Source organism: Falco biarmicus, chromosome 15 (genome assembly GCF_023638135.1).
Source record: "Falco biarmicus isolate bFalBia1 chromosome 15, bFalBia1.pri, whole genome shotgun sequence".
Taxonomy (NCBI): domain Eukaryota; kingdom Metazoa; phylum Chordata; class Aves; order Falconiformes; family Falconidae; genus Falco; species Falco biarmicus.
Window position 1 is genome coordinate 23,816,675 of NC_079302.1, and position 20,731 is coordinate 23,837,405.

Genomic DNA, 20,731 nt, shown 5'->3' on the forward strand with positions numbered 1-20,731 from the left:
ACACAGCTGGTGGTGGTGATGCGCCGGGGCCGGCCGCGCTAGCGGGGCTGAGGAGGCAGCCGGGGGTGCGGCAGGCCCGGTGGCGGGGCGCGGGCTGCGCTGGCGGCCGCGGGCAGGGCGGGCTCCGCGCGGGGCGGGGCTCAAAGCGGCGGGGCGGGGCCTTCACCCTCATGCCCCGCTCCTACTGGCCGCGGCGCTGCGGGCGCGGCGCCGATTGGCGGGCGGCGGCGCGTGCTCGGGGCGGAGGCGCGGGGGTCGGCCCGGCGCAGCCCACGTGCTGCCGCGCCGGAGGCCATGGTGTTGGGCCCCCGCGCCGCCCCCCGGCATGGCCCGCCGCTCTGCTCCTGCCCGGGCCCCCCGCCGCCGCCCCGCCCCTGCCCGGGCGCCCCGCCGCCTCGCTGCCCGCGGGGAGCCCGCCGCCTTTCGGAAACCGGCGCCGGGACGCGGCGGGGCGAAGGCACGGGGGGCCGCGGGGGGATGCGCGCCGCCGCCTCGCTGCCCCACATCGCGCGGGGCCGCGGGGAGGAGGGCGGCGGGCGGCGCAGCCCCTGCCTGCTGGTGGCCTTGCGGCCGCGCAACGTGGAGGCCGAACGGGAGCGCTTCTTCCGAGCCAGCTTCGCCTACGACCCGCAGTTCGAGTACGCCGAGCCGGTGCCCGCCGCCGTGCTGGACAAGTACGGGGCCGCCTCCGACCGCTTCGTCGCTCAGGTGAGGGCGGGGCACGCGCCGCCTGCGCCCCCCGTCGGTACCGCCGGTACCGCCGCCCGAGCCCCTGGCCCCCCGCCCGTGCCGTTGCCGCCCGGCCGCGGGGAGCAGCGCGGCGGCTCCGGGATGGAGTGCACAGCCCGGGAGAAGGCAGAGGAGGAGGGAGGAACCGGGGGAGCCCGGGCCCCCGCTCCCCGCCTTCCCCCCGCCCGTGCGGGCAGCACCCCCCGGTGCGGGTGGCCTGGTGCAGGGCAGCGTCACCGGCCCGGTGCCACCGGGACGTGCCGTGGCGGGGCCGGGCCGCCTGCATCCGCTGCCGGCTCTGCCCCGGCTCGCCCCGCTCAGCAGCTTCTGCACACTGCCCCCAGCACCCGCGCCTGCCTGGTGACAGCTCTGCCCGGTGACAGCCCCGCCGGTGCTGGATGATGCTGCCAGCACCCAAGCCGGCCCCTGCTTGGGCGCACGCACGCACTGGCTGGGCGCTGGGGGCACCTGGCCGGGGTTGCTGTGCCCTTGTTGCCGCAGAGGTAGTGGAGGGGCTGCATGGGCGGGGGGCCGCAGTGCCCCGGGGGTTAAGTCTGGCATTGTTCTGCGGGGCCTAAAGGTTGTCCGGTGTGGCAGCATCCTTAAGGCATCAGCAGATGCAGTCAGCGCTGATAATCGTTGGTGCAGGCTCCGCTGAAGGAGTCTGTATTATTTCACTTAACTTTTTCCAATGCCCATACGCTACCAAAACGTTCCCGACTGGCTCCTGCCCGGGTCAAAGTGGTGCATGGATGGCAGCGAGCGAGCAAGCGGCACCCGGTTGCAGCGTGGGCAGCAGGTAGGGCTCGTGGTGGGTTCGTGCTGCCCGCAGAGGAGCCTGTCCTGGCCTCAGGCAGTGGAGCTGTGCTGTCCCTTTGCTCTGTTCCTGGGGCCGGGACCCCCACTGTGCCCCTCCACCGCTTTGCTGTGGGGCTGGGGATCCCACCTCTGGCAAGAACATCCTTTCTGCCACACGGACTCTCTCACTTTCAGCCACATCCAAGGGACCTGATAACCAAACCTCTCGCTTGCGTGCCAGAGGCATTTCTGTACACCTTCTCACCGGGAGCTTTTGCCTGGTGTTTCAAATAACAGCTTCTTCCCGGATTTATTTATTGTTGTTTGGATGTTTACTTGTTCTTGCGTTACTTCCGATACCTCTGCCTGAATTATTATCCAGATGATTCAGGCTTTCTGTAAACAGCTTTCTAAGCAGTTAGTCATTTCCAGTGCCTGCCGTACCTCTGTCCTGGATAAGCTGGTGCAAGTGATGCTGTTGCAGGGGAGACAGTCTGACTCCTATAAAGACCTTGCTGGCTTTTTCAGTGTTTTCCTCCTGCATTTAAGTGCATTTCAGTCTCCAAGTAATACTGTAAAATGAGTTGTTCAGAAGCTATTTCTCCCTCTCCTTGCTTTCTCTTTTGGTACAGTTGACTTCAATATAGTAAAAGATGAATAATTGAGATAATTCTTCCTCTGTGCCTTACCTCAAATGACCGAAATTAAGTGTTCATAACCAGTGTGAATGGTCTCATCCTGGATCCTAAAGCCCTTTGCAAGAAATACTGTGTTGAGTGTTTCTGCCAATGTTTCTGCAAGTTCTTTGGTGACTGTGTGATGGGACAGTATTCATGTCACTGTTCCTTTGCTTGTCCCCTGCAGTAACCTCCCTCCAGTCTCTTTTATTTTAGGAAACCTTCTTCCTTGCCAGCTATTAGCTATAAACTGCTTTTAGTTTAAAAACCTGCATTAATCATGGAGCTTAAATAAATGGGACCTTTTGCTAAGCCAGCATCTTTGGACAAGAGCAGACAAACCAGTGCCAGCTCCCTGCTTCCAGCTTGCTGCTCCACCAGCTGCCTCAATGCATGGGCTTGGGGGGGTTATTTTATTTTTTTAGTAGAAAATTTAAATAAGCCAGAAGGATTCTTCTAGCCCCACAGAGGCTCGTCACCCTGGAGATCACGTCCCTGGTTTGTCATGGGAATGTGAGCGGCACCAGTATGGAGCTGGGGCTGGAGGATTTGTTATCCCACTGCATATGGTGGGTGCACAATTTTGGGCTGCCTGGGGATGCTCAGCAGCCTCTTGGAACACTAAACCTAAACTTGGTATCTTAGGAATTTTGCCCGGCGGGAAGTGTGCTGGAGGTTGGTGAGGAGCATGCTCTTTGGTTGTCTTACTCCTGGGCACCAGCTGTGCTGGGTTTCTCTTGGCTTCATGCTTTAGGTCCCCTGCGGGGAGAAAGCAAGTGGCTGAGCAGAGGTAGGAGGAAGAAATGGTTCTTTTTGCTGCTGCTGTCAGCAGGAGGTACCTTATGGTGCTGCCAAAAAGATCTGGATCAGCAAACAAAACAAAAAATCCAAACAAACCAATGGCACAAAACAAACCCACAAAGCTTCTCCTGGAAAGACACAGCAACTGGAGAATAAAAATCAGCTGTGTAGAGAATACTGTCTAGGGAAGGAAAATCAGGACCTTCTGCTGCAGTAGAAGAGGCTGCTCGTCAGGCGCAGACCATGAAGCCCCTCTTACAGAGTGTTGGGTGGTTTGAGTGTTGTACTGGTGCTGAGCACCCATCCCCTGGTCCTGAGTGACCTCAGGGATGATGGAGGGAAGGGACCTGCTCCACAGGGCTCCCGCCGCTGCCTAGAGCCCCTCTCAGAGCAAAGGGGGTTGCTCAGCTCAGGAGGTAGAGTGCGCACCATTCAGGAGTTGCGCTTGGTCCTGGGCTGGGAAGCTCGGCGGCAGCTCAGCCAGGTTTAGGGATTCAATCAAACTGCTGGAAAAACTCCAGAACTGGTTCAAAGTCATCATCATCTACTTTGGAGTATATATTAGTAGGCTGGAGAGTCATTGCTTGAAAATGTCTATAATGAAAACTCACTTTTGGAGAAGGAAATGTGCTAATAAATGCTCCTATTTTATAGATGCTCTATAAATGTTAATGCTAATAAGATAGCATGTGCTGCTTTTATTAGAAGGCTGTTGGTGTGCAGCAGGCTGGTTGTGCTGTGACCCTGTTGGAGGAGGAGGAAGCAGCATCGCTGCAAAGGGTGATGCATGGCCTTACTGCCATGCTTGCTGTCCAGCACTCCAACAAGAAACTCGCAGAGTAAAAAGGAGGCTGATAAGCTAGACCCTTTGTGCAAGCACTACACTTTGAAAGGAGCACCAAAAGCAGAAAAGATGAAAAAAATCATGGCTTTAACCTCCAGAGGTAGCATGCTGTGATGATGCTGTTTCACTTCTGCTTTGCCCAGTACCCACAACAGATGCTTGCAAGGGTGATAAAAAGCAGAAAGAATATCCTGTGGGTTGTGCTGATTGCCTTAAGGGTCCGTCTGGCCTGGTGGCTACCTCCAGCTGGCTCTGTCTCCTTGGTTTGTTAGATCTTGCAAAACCATATCTTGCTTCACAGGCGTTTATCGGGGATTATCTCCGCTGGGTTTAATTGTGCGTGGGGTTTTAAGGTGTATTTATAAGCAGGGAGGGTGCTGGCACTGATGTTTTGTTTCTGCATGCAACAGGCAATCAGGATCATTCGTGCTGTCCTGGAGAAGTATGGCACCTACGAGAGCTTCGAGGTCGCCACAGGCGGGAGGCTGCTGAGCAAGTGCCAGATCTGGTCCGTGATCCGAAAGTACATGCAGAAGGAAGGCTGCGTGGGAGAGGTAATCTGTGTCCCTGCTTTGTTACTTGTAAAATACAGCTGCAAAATATTTATTTTCTGATAAAAAGGATTCAGATTAAGAAATGTTTTGGGTACAAAGAAGTTTTTCTACTCTGATCCGTGGTGTCCTTTTGTCTCCAGTTTGGCTGCCTTCACTGTACACCCCAGCGTTAGGACATGGGTGCTGGTTCCCCACCAATTTCTCGTGATTTTTTCAGGGTATATCAATATATTCAGTTTATGCTTGAGAGGGAGAGAAGCTGCTGCTTGTCTGCGTGGCCATGTGAGCAGCCTTTTGCTGCATGCATGAGGCATCAATTACTGTCGGGAATGCATCTCTTGCTGTTGGCAGTGCATGGCAGGCATCTCCGACAGCTGCCTTTGCTCGCATGCCCAGAAGCAAAGCTGGGGAGAGAGATTTCCCACTGTCCTGTGGGATTTGCCAGGTTACGGCACTTTGAAACCCCAAGCTTGGGTTTTAAGGCTGGGAGGTCCGTGGTTAGGACGTGACGGTTGCCAGGCAGAAGTTCGGCATCTCTTAATCCAGTTTCTCCATGCCCCCAGCAGCACCTGGTGTGGGATGTCCCACAGCTTCAGTTAAGGGGCGTTTTTTGCCCCTTCTGCCAGCAAGGTGTGGGCAAAGTGCTTCCACTGTCCTGGTTCAAGTGCTGAGAAGGGTTTCTGGACCTGGCTTTGCTTTTTTTTGTCTTTCAGGGCTGCCTTGGGCTGTTGGCTGCGGGGCAGAAGGCTATGCAGTGCTGGCTGGGGGAGGGGGGGCCTTCCTCACGCTGCCTCTTGGCCGCACTGTTTTTCCTACCTCTGTTTTTTCACCTCCATCTCCAAACAGGGCCCTTCACAAGCATTTCCCTGAAGCATCAACTTGCTTGGTGGTACCCAGTGCGTTCCATGCCTGGAAAAGCGGGAGTGAGTGGTTCCCTGAGGTCCCACCTGGCCAGGGGACTTTCCGCCTCCAGTCCTCTTGGTTTGCCCTGATTCCCCCTGGGGGTGTCCCTGGTATGCGGATTTGGCACCTTGGTTCCTCCTGCACCTTTGCTTAGGACAGAAAGGATTTCTGCAGATCTCTTCCTATAACTCAGCTGCCTCTTAGTGCCCAGAACCAGTCCCCATATGCAGCCAGGCAGCCTTACAGACCCACGCTTGTGACTTGCTGGTTGTGGTCTGTCTCTTGATTTTATTGATTAAATACAGCTGTTCCACTCTTCTCCATTAATCTAACCCAAATTCAGCTCTGGCTGGGCAGAAAGACTTTTTTTTTTTTTTTTTTTTTTTTCTTCCATATTGGTGTACAACTGGCTTCCTTCCAGCCCTGTATAATTTTCCCTTTGCTCAAGGGCATGCAGGGTTCAGTAATTATGTTTGCTCATCGGCATGCAAGGTACATTGCTGTTTTATCTGAAACTTTTGGTAAGTGCTTTTAAAACAACTAAAGTGTTTGTTTGTTGCTACCTGCTAGAAATCTTGCTGAATTGCTCTGGTGCAGGGAAGAGGGAAGGGTTTCATCTGCTGTCAATACAGCGGTGTTGCCAAAGCTCGCTCCCTGTACAGGGCGAAAACCTGCGGAGCTTCTGCTTCGCTGATAATTTTAAATTATCAAAAACAATAACCCTGGCAGGGACCTGGGGGGTTTCAGATGTGTATCCCCCACCCTGTGGCTGTCTCTGGGATTCTTCACTTTAGCCTGCTGTGCCTGGTCTGTTCTGCTGTCCTGTTTGCTTCGCTGATACATACTAATTGTGATGGGTTGCTTAAAAAACCCCACAAACAAACTAAGGAAGAAACTGTCGCGCAGGGGGCTGCGTTAGCCCAGACGGACCCGCTGCTGCGTCGCTGCCTGCAGGCAGTCGGGGCAGGCGGCGTACCAGGCTGGTGGCAGTTGCTGCAGGCAGCTGCCCCTTGTCCCTGGTACCCATCATGGGTGAAGGCAGGATCCCACTGTCCGGCGCTGCAGGCAGCATGCTCGTGGGTAAGTATCTGCACTATAATTAACTTTGTGTCTTCAAAAGCTTCTTTGTCCAAGCCGCAGATCCTGAAGCTCTTCTGCTTTTCTTCTGGCTCAGGACCGAGGTGACGCTGCCAGATCTCAGAGGTCTCCCTAGGGATTTCGGTGAGCTCCCAGCCTGCAGCAGAGAAAGGCCTGGCCCCGTTGGTGAGTACTGCGTGGCAGTCCCCGGGGTTGTGAAATGTGAGCCAAACAGCGCTAGCTAGCATCTCATGGGATCCCATCGGTGGTGCCCCTCCACCTCTGAGCTGCTTAGTACTGGTGCTTTCTTGGCATGTGAGGTCCTGAGCAGTGCCACAGAGCTGGGGAGAGGCAGGAGCCTGTGCCCCGGCACCGTGGGGGCTGTCAGCAGTTGTCCCTCAGTTCCTGGGGATGAGCTCCTTCTCCATCATCACATCCCTGAAAGCTGAACAGAAGCTTTGTGGACCATGAGGATGCGCTGGGGATCCTGCTGAGAACAAGGTCACAGACCCGGGGAGCTGGTGTTGCTGCTCCAGTAACAGGACTTTGGCTGGAGTCACAGCCCCTGTTGTAACAGCATCTGCAAAGCTGGAGGGTCCCAGAATAAGGCAAGTGGTGCTCGGTGGGTGGATGGGCTGCTGCAGCTGGAGAGGGGCTGCAGGCAGCTAATGGGGCTGTGTGAAGCTGCAGTCTCCAGCAGTGCTGAGAGTCCCTTCCCATTGCTCCCGGGCAGCTGGCTCTGCACGGCGGGGCTCTTGGCACCTCTCTTTCATAAGAAAAAACAACGCTATATCTCTATGTTGTCAAATAAAGGGAAAAAATAAAATAACCCAAGCCAGTGCCTCTTAAGAAGTCATCAGGCTGACATCTGAAGAATGACATTGTGGCATTTTGCCCATTGTCTCACCATGGTGGCCCCTGGGCACGTTCACATTTTCGGTTCTTGTGGGGATACGGCAACCTGCAGCTGTACCCGTGGCTGCAGGAGCTTTTGTCCTCTCCAAGCAGCGTCTTTCCCAATCCCTGGATCAGTCTGTTTCCATCCTCATTCCCCTGCCCCACTCTGTCCTGGGATCTTTGCATCCTTAGGACAGGGGTGGGGAGTTTCTCTCCAGCCATGGGAGCCCTGTGCCTTCCTGAGCTGGCGAGTGTTTCTGCCTGCAAAACCCCTGCTGTTGGTTTGCCTGCCTGATCGTGAACCGCCGCAGAGCTCCTGCCGCAGGTTGCACCGATTGCTGATGCTTCTTCGTCCTGAATCAGCTTCCTAACTGCTTCACTTGATGCCATCGAGCTCTTGTACAGCGAAAAATAGTTTCCACTCCATATAATCAGGTTGAGTGTTGCTGTTTCTGTTGCCTTTACCTTTTCTTCATCATGAGAGCAGGAAAAACAATAATCAGAAGTGCTCCCTCTGACTTGAATTCTTCCTCTAAAGGCTTTGGGATGTTCTCGCTTGGAGTTTTTCTTGATTCCTGAAAACCCAGCCAGGTTACTTCAGCTACACCCTTCCCTCTGTGTGCAGCCTCCAGCAGTGTGCAGCTTGTTGTACACTGAAGTCTTCTGTGCTCTTGGGTCTTCCTTCAGATGCCGGGTCCCAGAGAGTGCTTTGTTACGCGTTTCAGTTCTTGCTGCCTTGCTGAAAAAGGACTTGTGCAGGACCTAGTTTCAGTGCTGAGCATTGCATCCTCGAGGGTGCTGAGCATCGCACCCTCAGCATCGTCGGCTGCCTCTTATTTTCCAGCCACTTGCTGCATTTCTCTTTGCTCACCTGGTGCATGGTGATAGCAGATAGGAAAAGAAAAAGGAAAAAAAAATTGGGTTTGGGCTGTTCAGCCTGCCTTCTGTTCAGGCAGGGTAGCGAAGGTTGCGGGACAGCACTTGCCTTTCCAAGGTTTGTCTGGGCTCGTTTGGTGCTCGCCTTCAGTTGTACGAGCAGGTCGTGGGTGCAGCAGCCCTGTGCCATTGCGAGATGGGGGTACCCAGCCTGGTGACAGTACTTGTCCTGTAGCATAAAGCCCCCCCCCCCCCCCCCCTCAAATAATATAAAAATCAGCTCATTGGGCAAGCTCAGCCCTGGTAGGATGCTCCGGGTGCTAGCCTGGAATAACAGCAGGGAAGATGCGGCATAGGATGCAGGACATGGCATTCCCAGTACAGCAGAGGAAAAAGCCATGGATAGGTGATGGACAGATGTTTGGGTTATAATTAAAAGAGATTTCTTCAGGGGTGGGATTAAGATGCCAGTGCAAATGGGAAGGGAGAGCTGGCTGGAGGTCACTGGAACAGCAGGAGGTGAGCTGTGTGGAGCATTTATCTGTGTACCACCAATACGGTTAAACTCCTGGGTTTATATATTATTTCTCTTGCACGTGTGCTCCAAGCGTTGTTTTCAGAGATGGCTTTTGAACTCGCACAAGGGAAACTTGAAGTGCTCGGGGGATGCCAAGCAAGCACCAGCCTCCCAAAACCCACCAGCTGGGCTGGTCCCGCTCCTACCTCCTATGGGGACCCTGGAGCTGTTGAATCGCTGCCGCCTGAGGCTGGTGGCCAGAGGAAGCCAGCTTAACCTGGCCAAGGATGAGCAACTGCAAAATGGAGGAAAGCAGAGAGGAGCAGCCAGCAGGGTGGTGTGGGAAGGGGTACTTTTTTAAATAGGCTTGGGCAGAGCAGGAGTGAGAGCATTTATCTTGGGGAAGAAGTTAGTTTTTCTGTATCTAGTTTCCTAAATTCCAACCTCTTTGGGGTGGGTTTTTTTCCATATAGGGGCAGTGAAATATGACAAGGCAGCAAGGTGTGGACCTGGCCTTGGGGACCACTCCCAGCCAAGCATCCTGTATCCTGGCAGCAGAGCTCTGTCTGACACAGTGCATCATCTCCAGGGCTCCCTGTAAGAGCCACACGTCAGGCAGCAAAGACACAGGGACTGTCACAGGGTCTGGGCACCAGTTCTGTGCTGCAGTGTCATCGAGGGAACAGGAAAGCGCTGCGACAATGGAATGTATTCCTCTTCTTCTTTCTTCTGGTTTAAACTCTGTCCCCTGGCTCTCCCCATCCCCTCCCACGTACCAGGATTTCAGCCGCCACTAGGTGCATTTGGGATTGCCATTTCAGATGTCCAGGCAATGGTCTCATCACACGGAGCTGACCTAATCGATGGGAATTGGTTACAATCATACCAAAACCTGGCTCATTCTTACCTCCTTATTTCTGCTTGTGGTGAAGCCAAAACCTTCCCTGCCTGTTGTAGCCCCTGATGGGGCTGTTAGCAGGAGCTGGTGCTGCTGCCGAAAGTCTTCTCCCCACCAAGAGCCCCCTGTGAGAGCTCGTGTGAGGATCTTGCTGGAAATGAAGGTGGACCATATGACCAGTTTTAGTCTGGATCAGTTCCCTGCTTCAGTTTGTCCCAGGTCACCGAGGGCCGGATGTGGGAGAGGGCAGCAAACTGCAACCCTTATTTATTTTGACTTGTTTACTGGAGCAAAAATAAAGCTCACAGATGCTCATAAGTCAGAAGCGAACTGGCAAGTCTTTTCTCAGAATTGGAGGGATTCTTTTTCACGCTGGTAAATTTTAATCCAGGTAAGCAACTGCAGTCTTTAAGTATTTCATGCTGTTCATTTGCCCAGTGGTAGACTCTGCTGTTACGTTGCGCTCTTGGCTTTCATGAGCGGTTTTGCACAATAATAAATCTGAGTTAAAGCAAACTCAGTCTCCTGTCCTTTTTAAATAAGAGAAGAATTGTCACATAGTAATGTGTGTGCACATTTTCATCCTGAAAAGTGTCGGCTGTGAAGTGATAGATGTTTTTAGAGTTAATATGTATGTGGGGGAAGAATTTTGAGATTAAATTGATATGTGCCCAAAGGGTGTCCTGAGCATTACTGCAGCTGGACCTCAGGTGTGAGAGCTTCCAGGGCTGTCTCCTCCAGCGATGCTGCAGGTCTGAAGTCAGATGGTCAGAAAATGCTGCTTGGCCAGCACATTAAATCCTGTTAACGTAGAGCAGCTGTCTTGGCTCCAGCCCTTGCGGTAGCCAGCTTTCCCAAAATAGCCGTTTTCTTCTATATAAAGATATTTGCCAGTCATGCGCGTGCATTGCTGGCCCTGCTGTGAACTTTGGCCAGCAGACGTGGTTCCCTCCGGGAGGGTGCACTGGGGGGGTCCGTCCTCACTGCCCATGTCTTGCAGCCTCGAAAGGGAGAATTTGCAGGAGAGTCCATGAAAATGGAGCCAGAGCCTTGGTTCCCTTGGGCAATATTTACTGGGGGGTGTCTAGAGGTTGGATCCATAACCAAGCGGGTGCTGTTAGTTGTTTAGGTGACCAAATTTACTGTGCCATCCCATTGCTGGTGGGACTGGGCAGGTCTCTGGAGCACGCCTGTCGTGTGTGGCTATAAAATTGTGGGGAGCCTGTGGCGATGAGGTGGGGCAGGGGATGCTGAAGCCAGAGGGATGCTGGAAGAGGCTACGCAGGAGCTGCCTGCTCATGTTTGCTGGCTGTAAAGAGATTAAAGGAATTACCTCAGACCCCTGTGGGGTCATCTCTTTTGGTACACCCTCAGTGCTGGCAGTGCTCTCCCTGCCTGCTCCTACTCTCTGTGGTTTCTTTGGGGAGCTGCAGCACAAGCTGGTGATGGTGCAGCGGTGCCGGATGTTGCCGACCACGGCACTGGTGACTTTTTCTGACCATCTGGCACCATCTCAGCTTCTGCTTAGAGCCAAGACCCTGCTGAGCATCTTGTCCCACAGCAGTGCTGATGGCAGTTGCCTTCTTTTTCTGCAGGTGGTGGTGCAGCTCACGGATGACCTCCTGTCCCAGGCGGTGATGATGGTGGAGGACAGCCGGCCGACACTGGCCATCAACCTGGCTGGAGCCCGGCAGCACTGGCTGGAGGGGATGCTGCGCCACGAGATCGGTCAGCAGTGGGGTGGCTGTGGGTGATGGGCAGAGTGGGGTGATGCTGTGAGCATCCTCTTGTTGTCACTGAGGTAACAGTCCCAGGGCTGCAGGGACCACGGGCCAACGTCATACTTACTGGGTCCTGCAAGGAGCATCCTGGAGGGGTGCTCCTGCATGGGTTTTGGAAAGTGTTGAGGCCACCTGGGTGCCTCTCCATGTGGGGAGTGTCCAGCACCCACCCATGTGGCTGTGCCTGTTGCCCACCCCAGGCACCAGAGCAAGCAGATGTCCCATGGCAGCATCTCCAGCCAAGGATGGCAGAGGCACCCATGGGTGCTGGGTCTCAGCCTCAACCCCAGTGACTCAGGGGGGGTGAGAGCCCAGCTTTTTGGAGGGCACAGTGGATGGTGCTCACTCCCATTCCCCCTCCCCAGGCACCCACTACATCCGGGGGGTGAACAACACCCGCCAGCCCTGGCACAGCTCTGAGGGCCGCAAGCAGTACAGCCTGAAGCCCGCTAACCCCACGGAGGAAGGCTTGGCCAGCCTGCACAGCGTCCTCTTCCGCAAGCAGCCCTTCCTGTGGCGGGCAGCCCTGCTCTACTACACCATCGAACGAGCCAGCCGCCTCTCCTTCTCCGCCCTCTTCCAGGATCTGGAGCAGTACGTCCAGGATGCCGGTGTCCGGTGGGAGTACTGCGTGCGGGCTAAGCGGGGCCAGACCGACACCTCGCAGCCAGGTACTGCTCGGATGGTGTAAAGCCTTCGGGGTTTGGAAGGGATTTTTTTAAATTTATTGTTCTTAAGACAAACCAGAGGCGGGGATGTTTTGCTGTTGGGTGGGTTTGAGTCTCACTGGTCCTGTGGGCACAGCAGCCTTTGAAATGGTGGCTCTGCCCACCCCTGCATCCCTCCCCATCCCCAGCACCGCGCTCCTGCGGGTTTACACTTGTCTTTATGGCAGTGATCTTTTACACGCTGGCACAGCACAGCAGCTCTTTGGCTGCCTAGGGTCAAGTGGGCGTGGATGAGGCCCCCCAGGGAACCCCGTAAGTTGGTTGCAGTCTGATGGGAGTGACTCACACAGGCTCCTGGGGAGGCAGTAGCCAAAGGAGAGGAAAAATGAGCATTTCTGGAAATGCATCTAGATTCTTGTAGTGGTTTACCCTTAAAAAAAATAAATGTATTGGGAGGAAGGGTGAAAGCATTCTAGTGAGAGGAAAGAGCTCTTGCTGCCTCCGTGGTCCCTGGTGCACTGCTTCTCAGTGCTCGTCTGTTGGGACCCAGTGGTCCTGGCCATGGCACCAGCAATGCCTGAGCCCTGGTGCAGTTGTGTCACCCTGAGCCAGTGCCATCACTCTGGTTACTGCGGTCAGCAGACATTTGGGGGAGCTGGACTCTCACTTCCCAGCCTTTCCCACTCTTCCAGGCTGTTTCAGTAAGGACCAGGTCTACCTCGATGGGATCCTTCGCATCCTGCGCCATCGGCAGACCATCGACTTCCCGCTGCTGGCTGCACTTGGAAAGGTAACGCTGGGGTGGGGAGCAGCTGATCCTGGATCCCTGTCCCATCCCAAAGCTCCTATGGCCCCCCTCAGTCCCACGGCTTCCCAAAAACAAGCCCTGGGCTGTCAGCCCTTCAGCTCTGCGCTTTCCCTGTTCTTACGGGTCTCGGTGGAGCAGGGGAAGGCTGTGCTGGGCAGGATGCACGGAAGAAAGGGACAATCCGTACTCCTCCGTGGGAGACCTTGGGGGACATGCTTGAGCCAGCAGGTTAAGCTCTGCCAGCTGTGCCACTGGCCCTCTGCCTCAGCTGCAGCAGTCCTGCTGTCACCTGTCCCTGCAGTGACAGAGCATGGCCAAACCCACAAATCCTCACAAATCCAGCACCCCCCTGAGCAGCTCTGCCAGCGCCTCCCTGTAGGCGTGCACGTGCGTGTGTGTGTCTCTGTGTGTCCTGACGGGGTGAACCAGGGGGCTGCAGCAGGGTCAGACATCTGTCAAAGTTTGGGGGGCTGGGGGCTGACCATCTCCCTGCTTCCCATCAGGTCTCCTATGAAGATGTGAATCGGCTGAAGAAATTTGGGGTCCTGGAGAAGGCCCGCATCCCCCATTTCATGCAGGACCTGGAGCGGTACATGAAGCAGTTGGACCACATTGTCACCACCAATGGGCTGAACGAGGAGGAGCTGGAGCAGCTGCTGCCTGACTGAGGGGCATCCCCCCACAACTGGCACCCCAAGGGTGTGACTGGTGCCAGTTACTGGCTATTTATTGGGGCTGGAGCCTGGAGGAGAGGACAGAGCCTGAGCCTCCCCCTGCGCCCAGGTGGCCGCTGTGCATGTACTGCTGTGTAGGGTAGCATGGCCGAGAGGGCTGGTGTGGTTAGTGTTGATGTGTTCCCTTCCCACCCTGACACCCTGTGCATTTTGGGGATTGCTGCGTGGCTCCACGTGGCTTTGGGGAGCTGGAGAAGAGGGTTGAGAGGGAGCGAGGGCAGAGCGGGGAGATGCACTGGGGCCCTGGAAGTGCAGGAGGTTGTGCTGGGGTAGTTGCAGTGGGTGGAGGGTGGCCGTAGTGTACCGAGGTGCTCTCAGCACAGTGGGGGCACCTCCTCGGGGCTAGCAGACAGCAGGGGGCTCTGGGCTGTACCTGGCAGCCCTGGTAAGGAATAAGGGCTGGCCTGTACCCATTGGGTGCCCGGTGCATGCGTTTCCCACTCCCAACCCCTCCCCTCATGCCCCTTGCCAGCAGCAGGAAGGACTTTAATCCCCCAAATATCAACCTGTGCTCTCCCCTCCCCCACCCAGTTATTTGCCCACAATTAACCAGTGCTCTGCACCCCAACTACAGCCATTCTGATTGGCTGTGAGGACTCAGTGTGGGGACTGGGGTTGATGTTAGGAAAAAGCGTTTAATAAAAATGATGTAATGGAAACAGTATGTGGGCAAAAGGTTGTGGGTAGCATCAAAAGCCAGGCTGGCACCACTGTGAGCACTGACTGTGTGTCGCACTTGCACAGGCAAAGCTGCATGGCTCAAGGCTGGTGCGTCAGTAGCAGGAAGGGGTCACCGGAGCGTGTAAACAACATACTGGGCAAGGACAATGTTAATAAATCAAAGTAGGCAAAAGCGGAAGCAGCCCTGAGCTGTTCCTGGTCTCCAACACATGATTGCTGTAGCAGTCATGGCACCCTGGCTGTGCCACCCCTTGGAAAGCCTTTTTTTAAAAACAAAACAAAAAAAACCTGTGTAGATTTGGGTTCAGCTTTGTTGCCTTTTGTCCCACTGAGCTCCTGCAAAGGTAGCAATGGCCAATTTGTGGCTCCAGAGATCCCAGGCTCAATCCTCCCAAGCTCAATCCCAAAAGCACCAGTTTTGGCTGCAAGCCCAGTTCACAGCACCCCCACGCTCCAATCTCGCAGAAACTGCAGGGTGTAGATGCTGTAGCAGGCTGGGCAGCACAAAGCAAGCCTGGGAAGGGATGAGACTGCTTCTCTTGAGGGATTTTGCTTTCCTCCACTCCAGGTCTCCAAGAACACGCTGGCATTTTTATCAACTCCCCTCTGCGAGCAGCCCTGTATGAATGCACTGCCAGCACAGTCAGTTAGACTCTGCTCTTTTATTACTATTTCCTTCAGCATTGCAATCCTTGGAACACGATACGGCACTGCTTTAAAAAGGTATTTACACATATCCCAGCATCATCCCCCTTGTCATCCCAAGGAGCAAGGCCTCGGCTGGTGCTAAGAAGCAACCAAGAGAAGTCTCTTGCGGCCTTTCTAGTGGAATGGCAGCAATGACAGAGGGCAGCATAGCTACTGCAATGGTTTCGGTCGCATCCCTGATGAAATAACAGCATGGAGATGAGAGACAGCGTTAATCTATCTCCCCAGCCAGGGCTAGAAGCGCTTCATCTGGCGGCGTTCTTGTCGGCGTTGCTTCTTCTCGTTTGGCTCCTGACCAGCAGGTGAAGAGTCGGCTGTAAGCCAGGGCCCCAGGATGTTCACCCACAGGAGGTAGAGAGCACGCCCCGGAGCCTGCAAAAACACAGGTCACTTTGGGGACAGCTCTGACAGGGTAGTGCTGCAGGCAGGAGGGCTGGACCTACTGAGGAAGCCAAAGGAGCTGGAGTATCTGTACAGGCTGGATCAGGAGCATCACAGGATGCATGGAAATCAAAGGCAGTGGCAGGTGTCCAAAATAAATGGCCTGACTTCATATGGTTTAAGAACTTGCATACATATACAGCCATCAGGCTTCACATATGGAAATACCAGCATCAGGACTGAATTATGCAGAAAGATTCAACTGCCCAGACATTCTGCCTCTCCCTTCTTCAGAAAACACCCGCATTTCTCTGAATTAAAAAAACAAGTGATCGAGATGGTCTTCAGGGGACAGCGAGCCTAGGCTGCCCCCTGCCAGGCCAGCTAGAAAGGAACTTGTGAGTAAGGACTGAAAGGAGAGAACTTTCTTTGCTCCCAACATTGCCTTGTCTTATCAAAGCAACTGTGGGATTTTTTTACCTAACATGAGACTTTTTGTCCTTCTGCAAAAGTAGTTTTAGCTGGGGGCACATGACAAATGTTTCAGGAGTAGAAAGAGTCTGATGTGTTAAGAGGAGACCAAAGCCTACAGCATTTTATCTACCAAGTGGCACAGTGTCCAGCAGTTCCCGGCCTCAGTCTGGGCTGGTGAATGACTGAGAAAACCAAACAAGAAGAAACACAGGCTGTTTGTCACAGTCACAAAAAGACTCTAAGCACAAAGATGGCTTTGATCTGCCTCATGTTTCTTACTGCCCTTTCACAGGACCAGAGAGAAAGGCCAAGGCCAGCCTAGTTTTTGCATGGTTGACCCAGAGGGATCAGGACTTCTATCCCTTGTACAGCCTCATTTTTAACAAGATTTGACAGGGAGATTAAAAAATTTATCAGAAAATAGTTTTGGTCTGAAACAGGACACTGAAATTAAATGGATAAATAATGTCCTCAGTCATGAAGACAGGGAAAGACAGGGACAATGTAGAGCAATAAGGAAAACCACAGGGGCTTACCAAGAGCCAGAAGTACCAGACATAAAGCGAGAAGCAGCTCAGCACTTGGACTATAGCTGTCAGCAGGATCACATCCTTGAGGTGCCTGAGGGAAGAAAAGCAAAACATTAACCTTCTGTTCTAGCCCCTGCCGAATACACCAGCTCCTCTGCCAACACAGCCTGTCTACACTGCCTCCGGGGAGCAACCCTGCCCAGCCGACCGAAGAGCTGTCCCTGCACCTGCGCTTTGCCCCACATGGTGATCTAGAAGAATCAGAGCAGAAAACAAAATAAAGAAATAAAGCTGATGAGCTAAAGAGCTAGGCTCCCTCTGAAAAGGGACACTGAGAAAGCTGAGGGATGGGGGGGGGAGAGGGGGGGGGAATCAGCAACAAACCCACCACCCTCACAGCCTACAACAGAAGCCAGCACCTGCCAATTTGACATGTATCGTGGCATAAAGTATAGCTGCCCGTGGCTGGCTGCAATAAAGGGAAGCATGAATCTTCCCTGTGCCATTTCACAGGCTGACAGACACACTCAGGATCACCAAAGGGCCGGAGTGCTGCAAGGACATGCACACCATCACCTGCAAGCTGAGCTACAGCGACACATGTCTCCCCCTCCCCTCCTGCTTATCCGACTCCAGGGTCTTCCCCACCAGCCTGAGGCAGAGCTGAGAGCAGCTACAGGGAGGGGAACAAGCTGCCCACACCTCAGCCACCACTCTCGGCGGGGGGGGCAGACGGGACCTGACACCCAAGAGAGGTGAACAGGGATGAGGTTTTCAACACAAGCCACAGGGAGTGCCATGACAGGTTAGAAATATGCCAACTTTCACTCCCATTAAATCATCATCTGCTGGAGTAAGAAACGCTCGAATCACATCCAAGAACAGAGTCAAGAAAACAAAGGCAATGGTAATGAAACAGCTCGTCTCATTCTGGCCAGCACAGCACAAAGCAAAGTGACCAGAAACAACTGGTTTAGGCTGGGACACTGTCATCAACTCCAGACAGTGCAGAATCCACCATCAATAGCTCTGTGATGAGACACTGAAGTTCAGAAATCTCATGCATCACCGGAGGCCAGGAGGGTGATGGCAGAGCTCCCATGAACCCAGCTCTCCCAGAGACCAGCAAGATCGGTTTTCCTCAACCCCAGAGGAACACAAAGCATCTGTTTCAGTTACAGGCAGCATGAGAGAAATGCCCTCGTATCTGCAGCATTCCAGAAGCTGCTCCAAAAGAGCATGCATTCATCAGCTGTAGCACACTCAGCTGAGAGGCAAGAAAACATCCACCGCTTTCTGAAAGTAACCGCTGGCCCAGACTGGTTCCCTGATCCCCAAAGCTAATTTAGAGCACTTCACCAGACAGACACAGCCGGTGGGAGGAGCACTGAGTGTTTGTTAACACTTCATGTTCATGTAGCAAGCTTAAACTACTGAGACTTGCACTCATGGCTGAGGGCTCTGCACAGGCTCAGGTACAAAAGTACAGGGTAAGGATAGGAACTTCAGCTGCGCAGGTTTTGTCTTTACAGGTCTGCCTCCTCCGTGTTTTGCACAACCCATGCCTCGGACAAGCATCAATTCACTTTAACGTGTCATACAATTCACCCCAACAGTGTACTGCTCAGGCAGAAAAACCTTGGAGCCTCAGTACTAAGGGAAGCACCACGACTGCAACCAGGACTGCGGCAGTGCTACAGCTGTACCCACCACCTTTTCAGAGCAGGCAAGGGGATCCCTGTGCTAACGCCTGTCAGTCATTTCCCCTGACAGCACCATCACACACAGGCACAGGGCAGTTACTGGGGCACCCACTCTGCCTCGGTGCCTTATACATCTCCCAAAGGCATCCCCCAACTAAGGGGATAGGCCAGACAGCATCAAACTTCTGTATCTTCCTTACCTGACTGCCCCATGCTGTGTTTCACAAAAAAGGGTATCCAAACTACCTAACACTTCCACTCAGAACCAAAACAATGTAAAACTGGAGAAAAGTGCTCAGCTGACCAGCAGGAAAAAGTCCCTGTAGGATGAAAAGGACATAAAGCGCCTGGCTCACAGAACACACTGGAAATAACCCCTTCTTTACAGACACCTCATCCCTCAGCTGAGTCCCTTATCTGAGTCACTCTGGCTGCAGGTACAAGATTTACTACTCCACTAAAAAAAACCACAAGACGAGAGCTCATCCTGTGCAGAGACAGCAGGTTCTGTGCCGCAGAAGTCATTCTGACTGCTGATAACATCCCTGGGCATCTGCTGGGTGCAGAAATAAAACTTACGTTAAGAAAACCAAAAATATTTAAATCAATACATGGCCCTTCCAGCACAAGAACACTTGATGTGATGCAGACAACTCTGCTGGCAGCCAGGCCCCACTGTGTTTCTTCAAAAGCCTGGCAGCAAGGGAAAAGTGGAGGTAAACCTGGAACTGGAGGCCGAGGACATGGCAGGGAAGGGGACAAGTACCCCAGGTACCTCACTGGGCACGTGCTGAAGGACCCCAGCAGAAGGTGGGAAGGTGGGCCAACGGACAGAGGTGAGGGCAGGGAGGACAGAGAGAAAGGCCTGATGTGTCCACAACTGCCTGGCAGTGTTCTGTAACTACTTTGGGGCTTACCGTTGGAAAACAAGTAAATCTAGAAGGTATTTCTGCTGTTTCAGTATTGTTACCTCCTTATTTTATTTAACAGTGCTTTGCAGGGATTACTGTTGCGTGTTCCTTGACTGAATAAAAAAGTTACAGCACCACCAAGAACATTGGACAGGCAAACACTTGGCACTGTCTGCAGACAGACACGAGGAACACACAAGCAGAAGGGGCAGGAAAGGCTGAGGAGGTGAGAGCAGCTGGCTAGGACAGAAAGCAGGTTTTTCTTATGTGTAGAACAGTTCAAGATATGGTCAGTTTGCAGCCAGGATGGAGTAACTGGCAGTGTGTGCCCCTCTGCTCTGTCAAGCAGTGATGGTTTAAAAAGAAAACACATATCTGTGTGTTGCAGAAGCATGTCAGCGCTGTTCCTCCACTGAAAGACTGTTGTAAGCTGCTCCAGCTGATGCGTCTGGGATCTCCTACCTGCGTGCCTCAGCCCTAAGGTTCCAGGCTGACCTACCCACACAGCAGCTCACAACCAGTGCGCACCAGATCAAGCGCTCAGATAACAAGAAGTTTAGGTACGTTCCCAGAAAAAACGGCTACAGGCTTCCAGCAGCCCCATGCCCATGCCAGTGGGCAAGCTGGGGTGGGAGCAGAGGCCTGGCCTTCCCCTTTGAGGGCTCCCCTGGCTCTGCATGCACGCTCAGGCAGCAGGTCCTGCTCACCTGGACTCGTGCGGGTGTGGACACTCACTCTGCCATCCCCTGCTCCATATTCAGGTCAATTCCCCCGTCGGCAAGGCTGCCATCGTCTGTGAAAGACGGCTTTGCCATGGAGCTCATGGACCGGTAGCTGGTGCCATAGACCACGGAGCTGAAGACGAACGCTAGCTGCAACAAGGGAACACGCGTCAGCCGCCAAAGCCGCGATCCCCGGGCAGGGTGGCGGGGCCTGCTGGCCTTGCCCATCACGGCAACCGGGAAAGGAGCCGGCTGGCCACCGGGCCGGACCCAGGTGCCCCCCATCGGGGCAGCAGACAGCCGTGCAGCGGGCCGGGCGCTCACCCACGTCCAGGCGGAGGCAGCGGGGTAGAAGATCACCAGGTTCACCACGACGTAGACGCCCTGCGGAGAGAACACGGCACGGCTGTCTGCCCTGCCCGGCCCCGCCCGGGGCCTGGACCTCCCCTCCCCGTCCCGCCCGCCCCCGGCCGCACTCACGGAGGCCCCCAGGATGATGCGGAGGTAGAAGCGCAGCGTCTCCCGGTTCTCCTCGAAGATCTGCTTCTTCCCCTTGGTCCCCGCCTTCCCCTTGGGCTGCGGAGCCAAGAGAGGCGGTCAGCGGCCTCGCCCGCCCCGGGCCCCCGGGCGCCCGCATCCCCGGCCCCGCCACTCACCGCCATGGCCGCACCGGCTCCGCTTCCGGTCCCCGCCGGAAGTGCCCTGCGGGAAGGGCCCCGGACACGGTGGCCCGGGCCTACCTCAGGCGGGGCAGGGGCAGGGGCAGGGGCAGGGGCAGGGGCAGGGGCAGGGGCAGGGGCAGGGGCAGGGGCAGGGGCAGGGGCAGGGGCAGGGGCGGCCGTCCCGGCTCCCCAGCCCCAGGCCACCCTGTGGCCTTTCCCGTGCAGCCCGCGGGGCGCCAGTGCCTGCTCGCCCCACTGCAGCCCGTCGCCTCCCCTCGGCTCGTAGGGGAAGGTCCCCACCAGTACCCCGGGCACCCCGAGCCCGGCCTGAGGCCGAGGGCCCCGCCACTCCCGCCGGCTCCTGGGAGGTGCTGGGACGCGTGGGGCAAAAGCTGGA

The 20,731-nt window shown here is 54.9% G+C and overlaps 2 protein-coding genes and 1 long non-coding RNA gene across 5 annotated transcripts; 1 reads left to right on the forward strand and 2 right to left on the reverse strand.

The window, feature by feature from the left end:
* The first annotated feature begins 228 nt into the window (after positions 1 to 228).
* Positions 229 to 14,226, forward strand: LOC130159332 (microtubule-associated tyrosine carboxypeptidase-like). Of its 2 annotated transcripts, none has more exons than XM_056360848.1 (6): positions 229 to 708; positions 4,260 to 4,403; positions 11,167 to 11,299; positions 11,718 to 12,023; positions 12,713 to 12,810; positions 13,332 to 14,226. In XM_056360848.1, exons 1-6 carry the CDS (start codon positions 295 to 297, stop codon positions 13,494 to 13,496), a joined length of 1,260 nt encoding a protein of 419 aa, XP_056216823.1. In that variant the 5' UTR covers positions 229 to 294; the 3' UTR covers positions 13,497 to 14,226. The 2 variants fall into 2 exon arrangements, with proteins under 2 accessions (XP_056216823.1, XP_056216824.1); XM_056360849.1 differs by lacking the exon at positions 229 to 708 and adding an exon at positions 763 to 1,528.
* A 664-nt stretch (positions 14,227 to 14,890) lies between these two features.
* TMEM208 (transmembrane protein 208) lies at positions 14,891 to 20,362 on the reverse strand. Of its 2 annotated transcripts, XM_056360851.1 has the most exons (6): positions 20,329 to 20,362; positions 20,153 to 20,248; positions 19,997 to 20,056; positions 19,686 to 19,822; positions 16,343 to 16,427; positions 14,891 to 15,323 (listed from the first exon to the last, which is right to left on the reverse strand). In XM_056360851.1, exons 1-6 carry the CDS (start codon positions 20,332 to 20,334, stop codon positions 15,186 to 15,188), a joined length of 522 nt encoding a protein of 173 aa, XP_056216826.1. In that variant the 5' UTR covers positions 20,335 to 20,362; the 3' UTR covers positions 14,891 to 15,185. The 2 variants fall into 2 exon arrangements, with proteins under 2 accessions (XP_056216826.1, XP_056216827.1); XM_056360852.1 differs by lacking the exon at positions 19,997 to 20,056 and having other exon boundaries at positions 20,329 to 20,349.
* On the reverse strand, positions 15,490 to 16,336 carry LOC130159334 (uncharacterized). The gene is made up of 2 exons (XR_008825701.1): positions 15,813 to 16,336; positions 15,490 to 15,643 (listed from the first exon to the last, which is right to left on the reverse strand). It is a non-coding gene; the product is annotated as an uncharacterized LOC130159334 (long non-coding RNA).
* Positions 20,363 to 20,731: the final 369 nt, after the last annotated feature.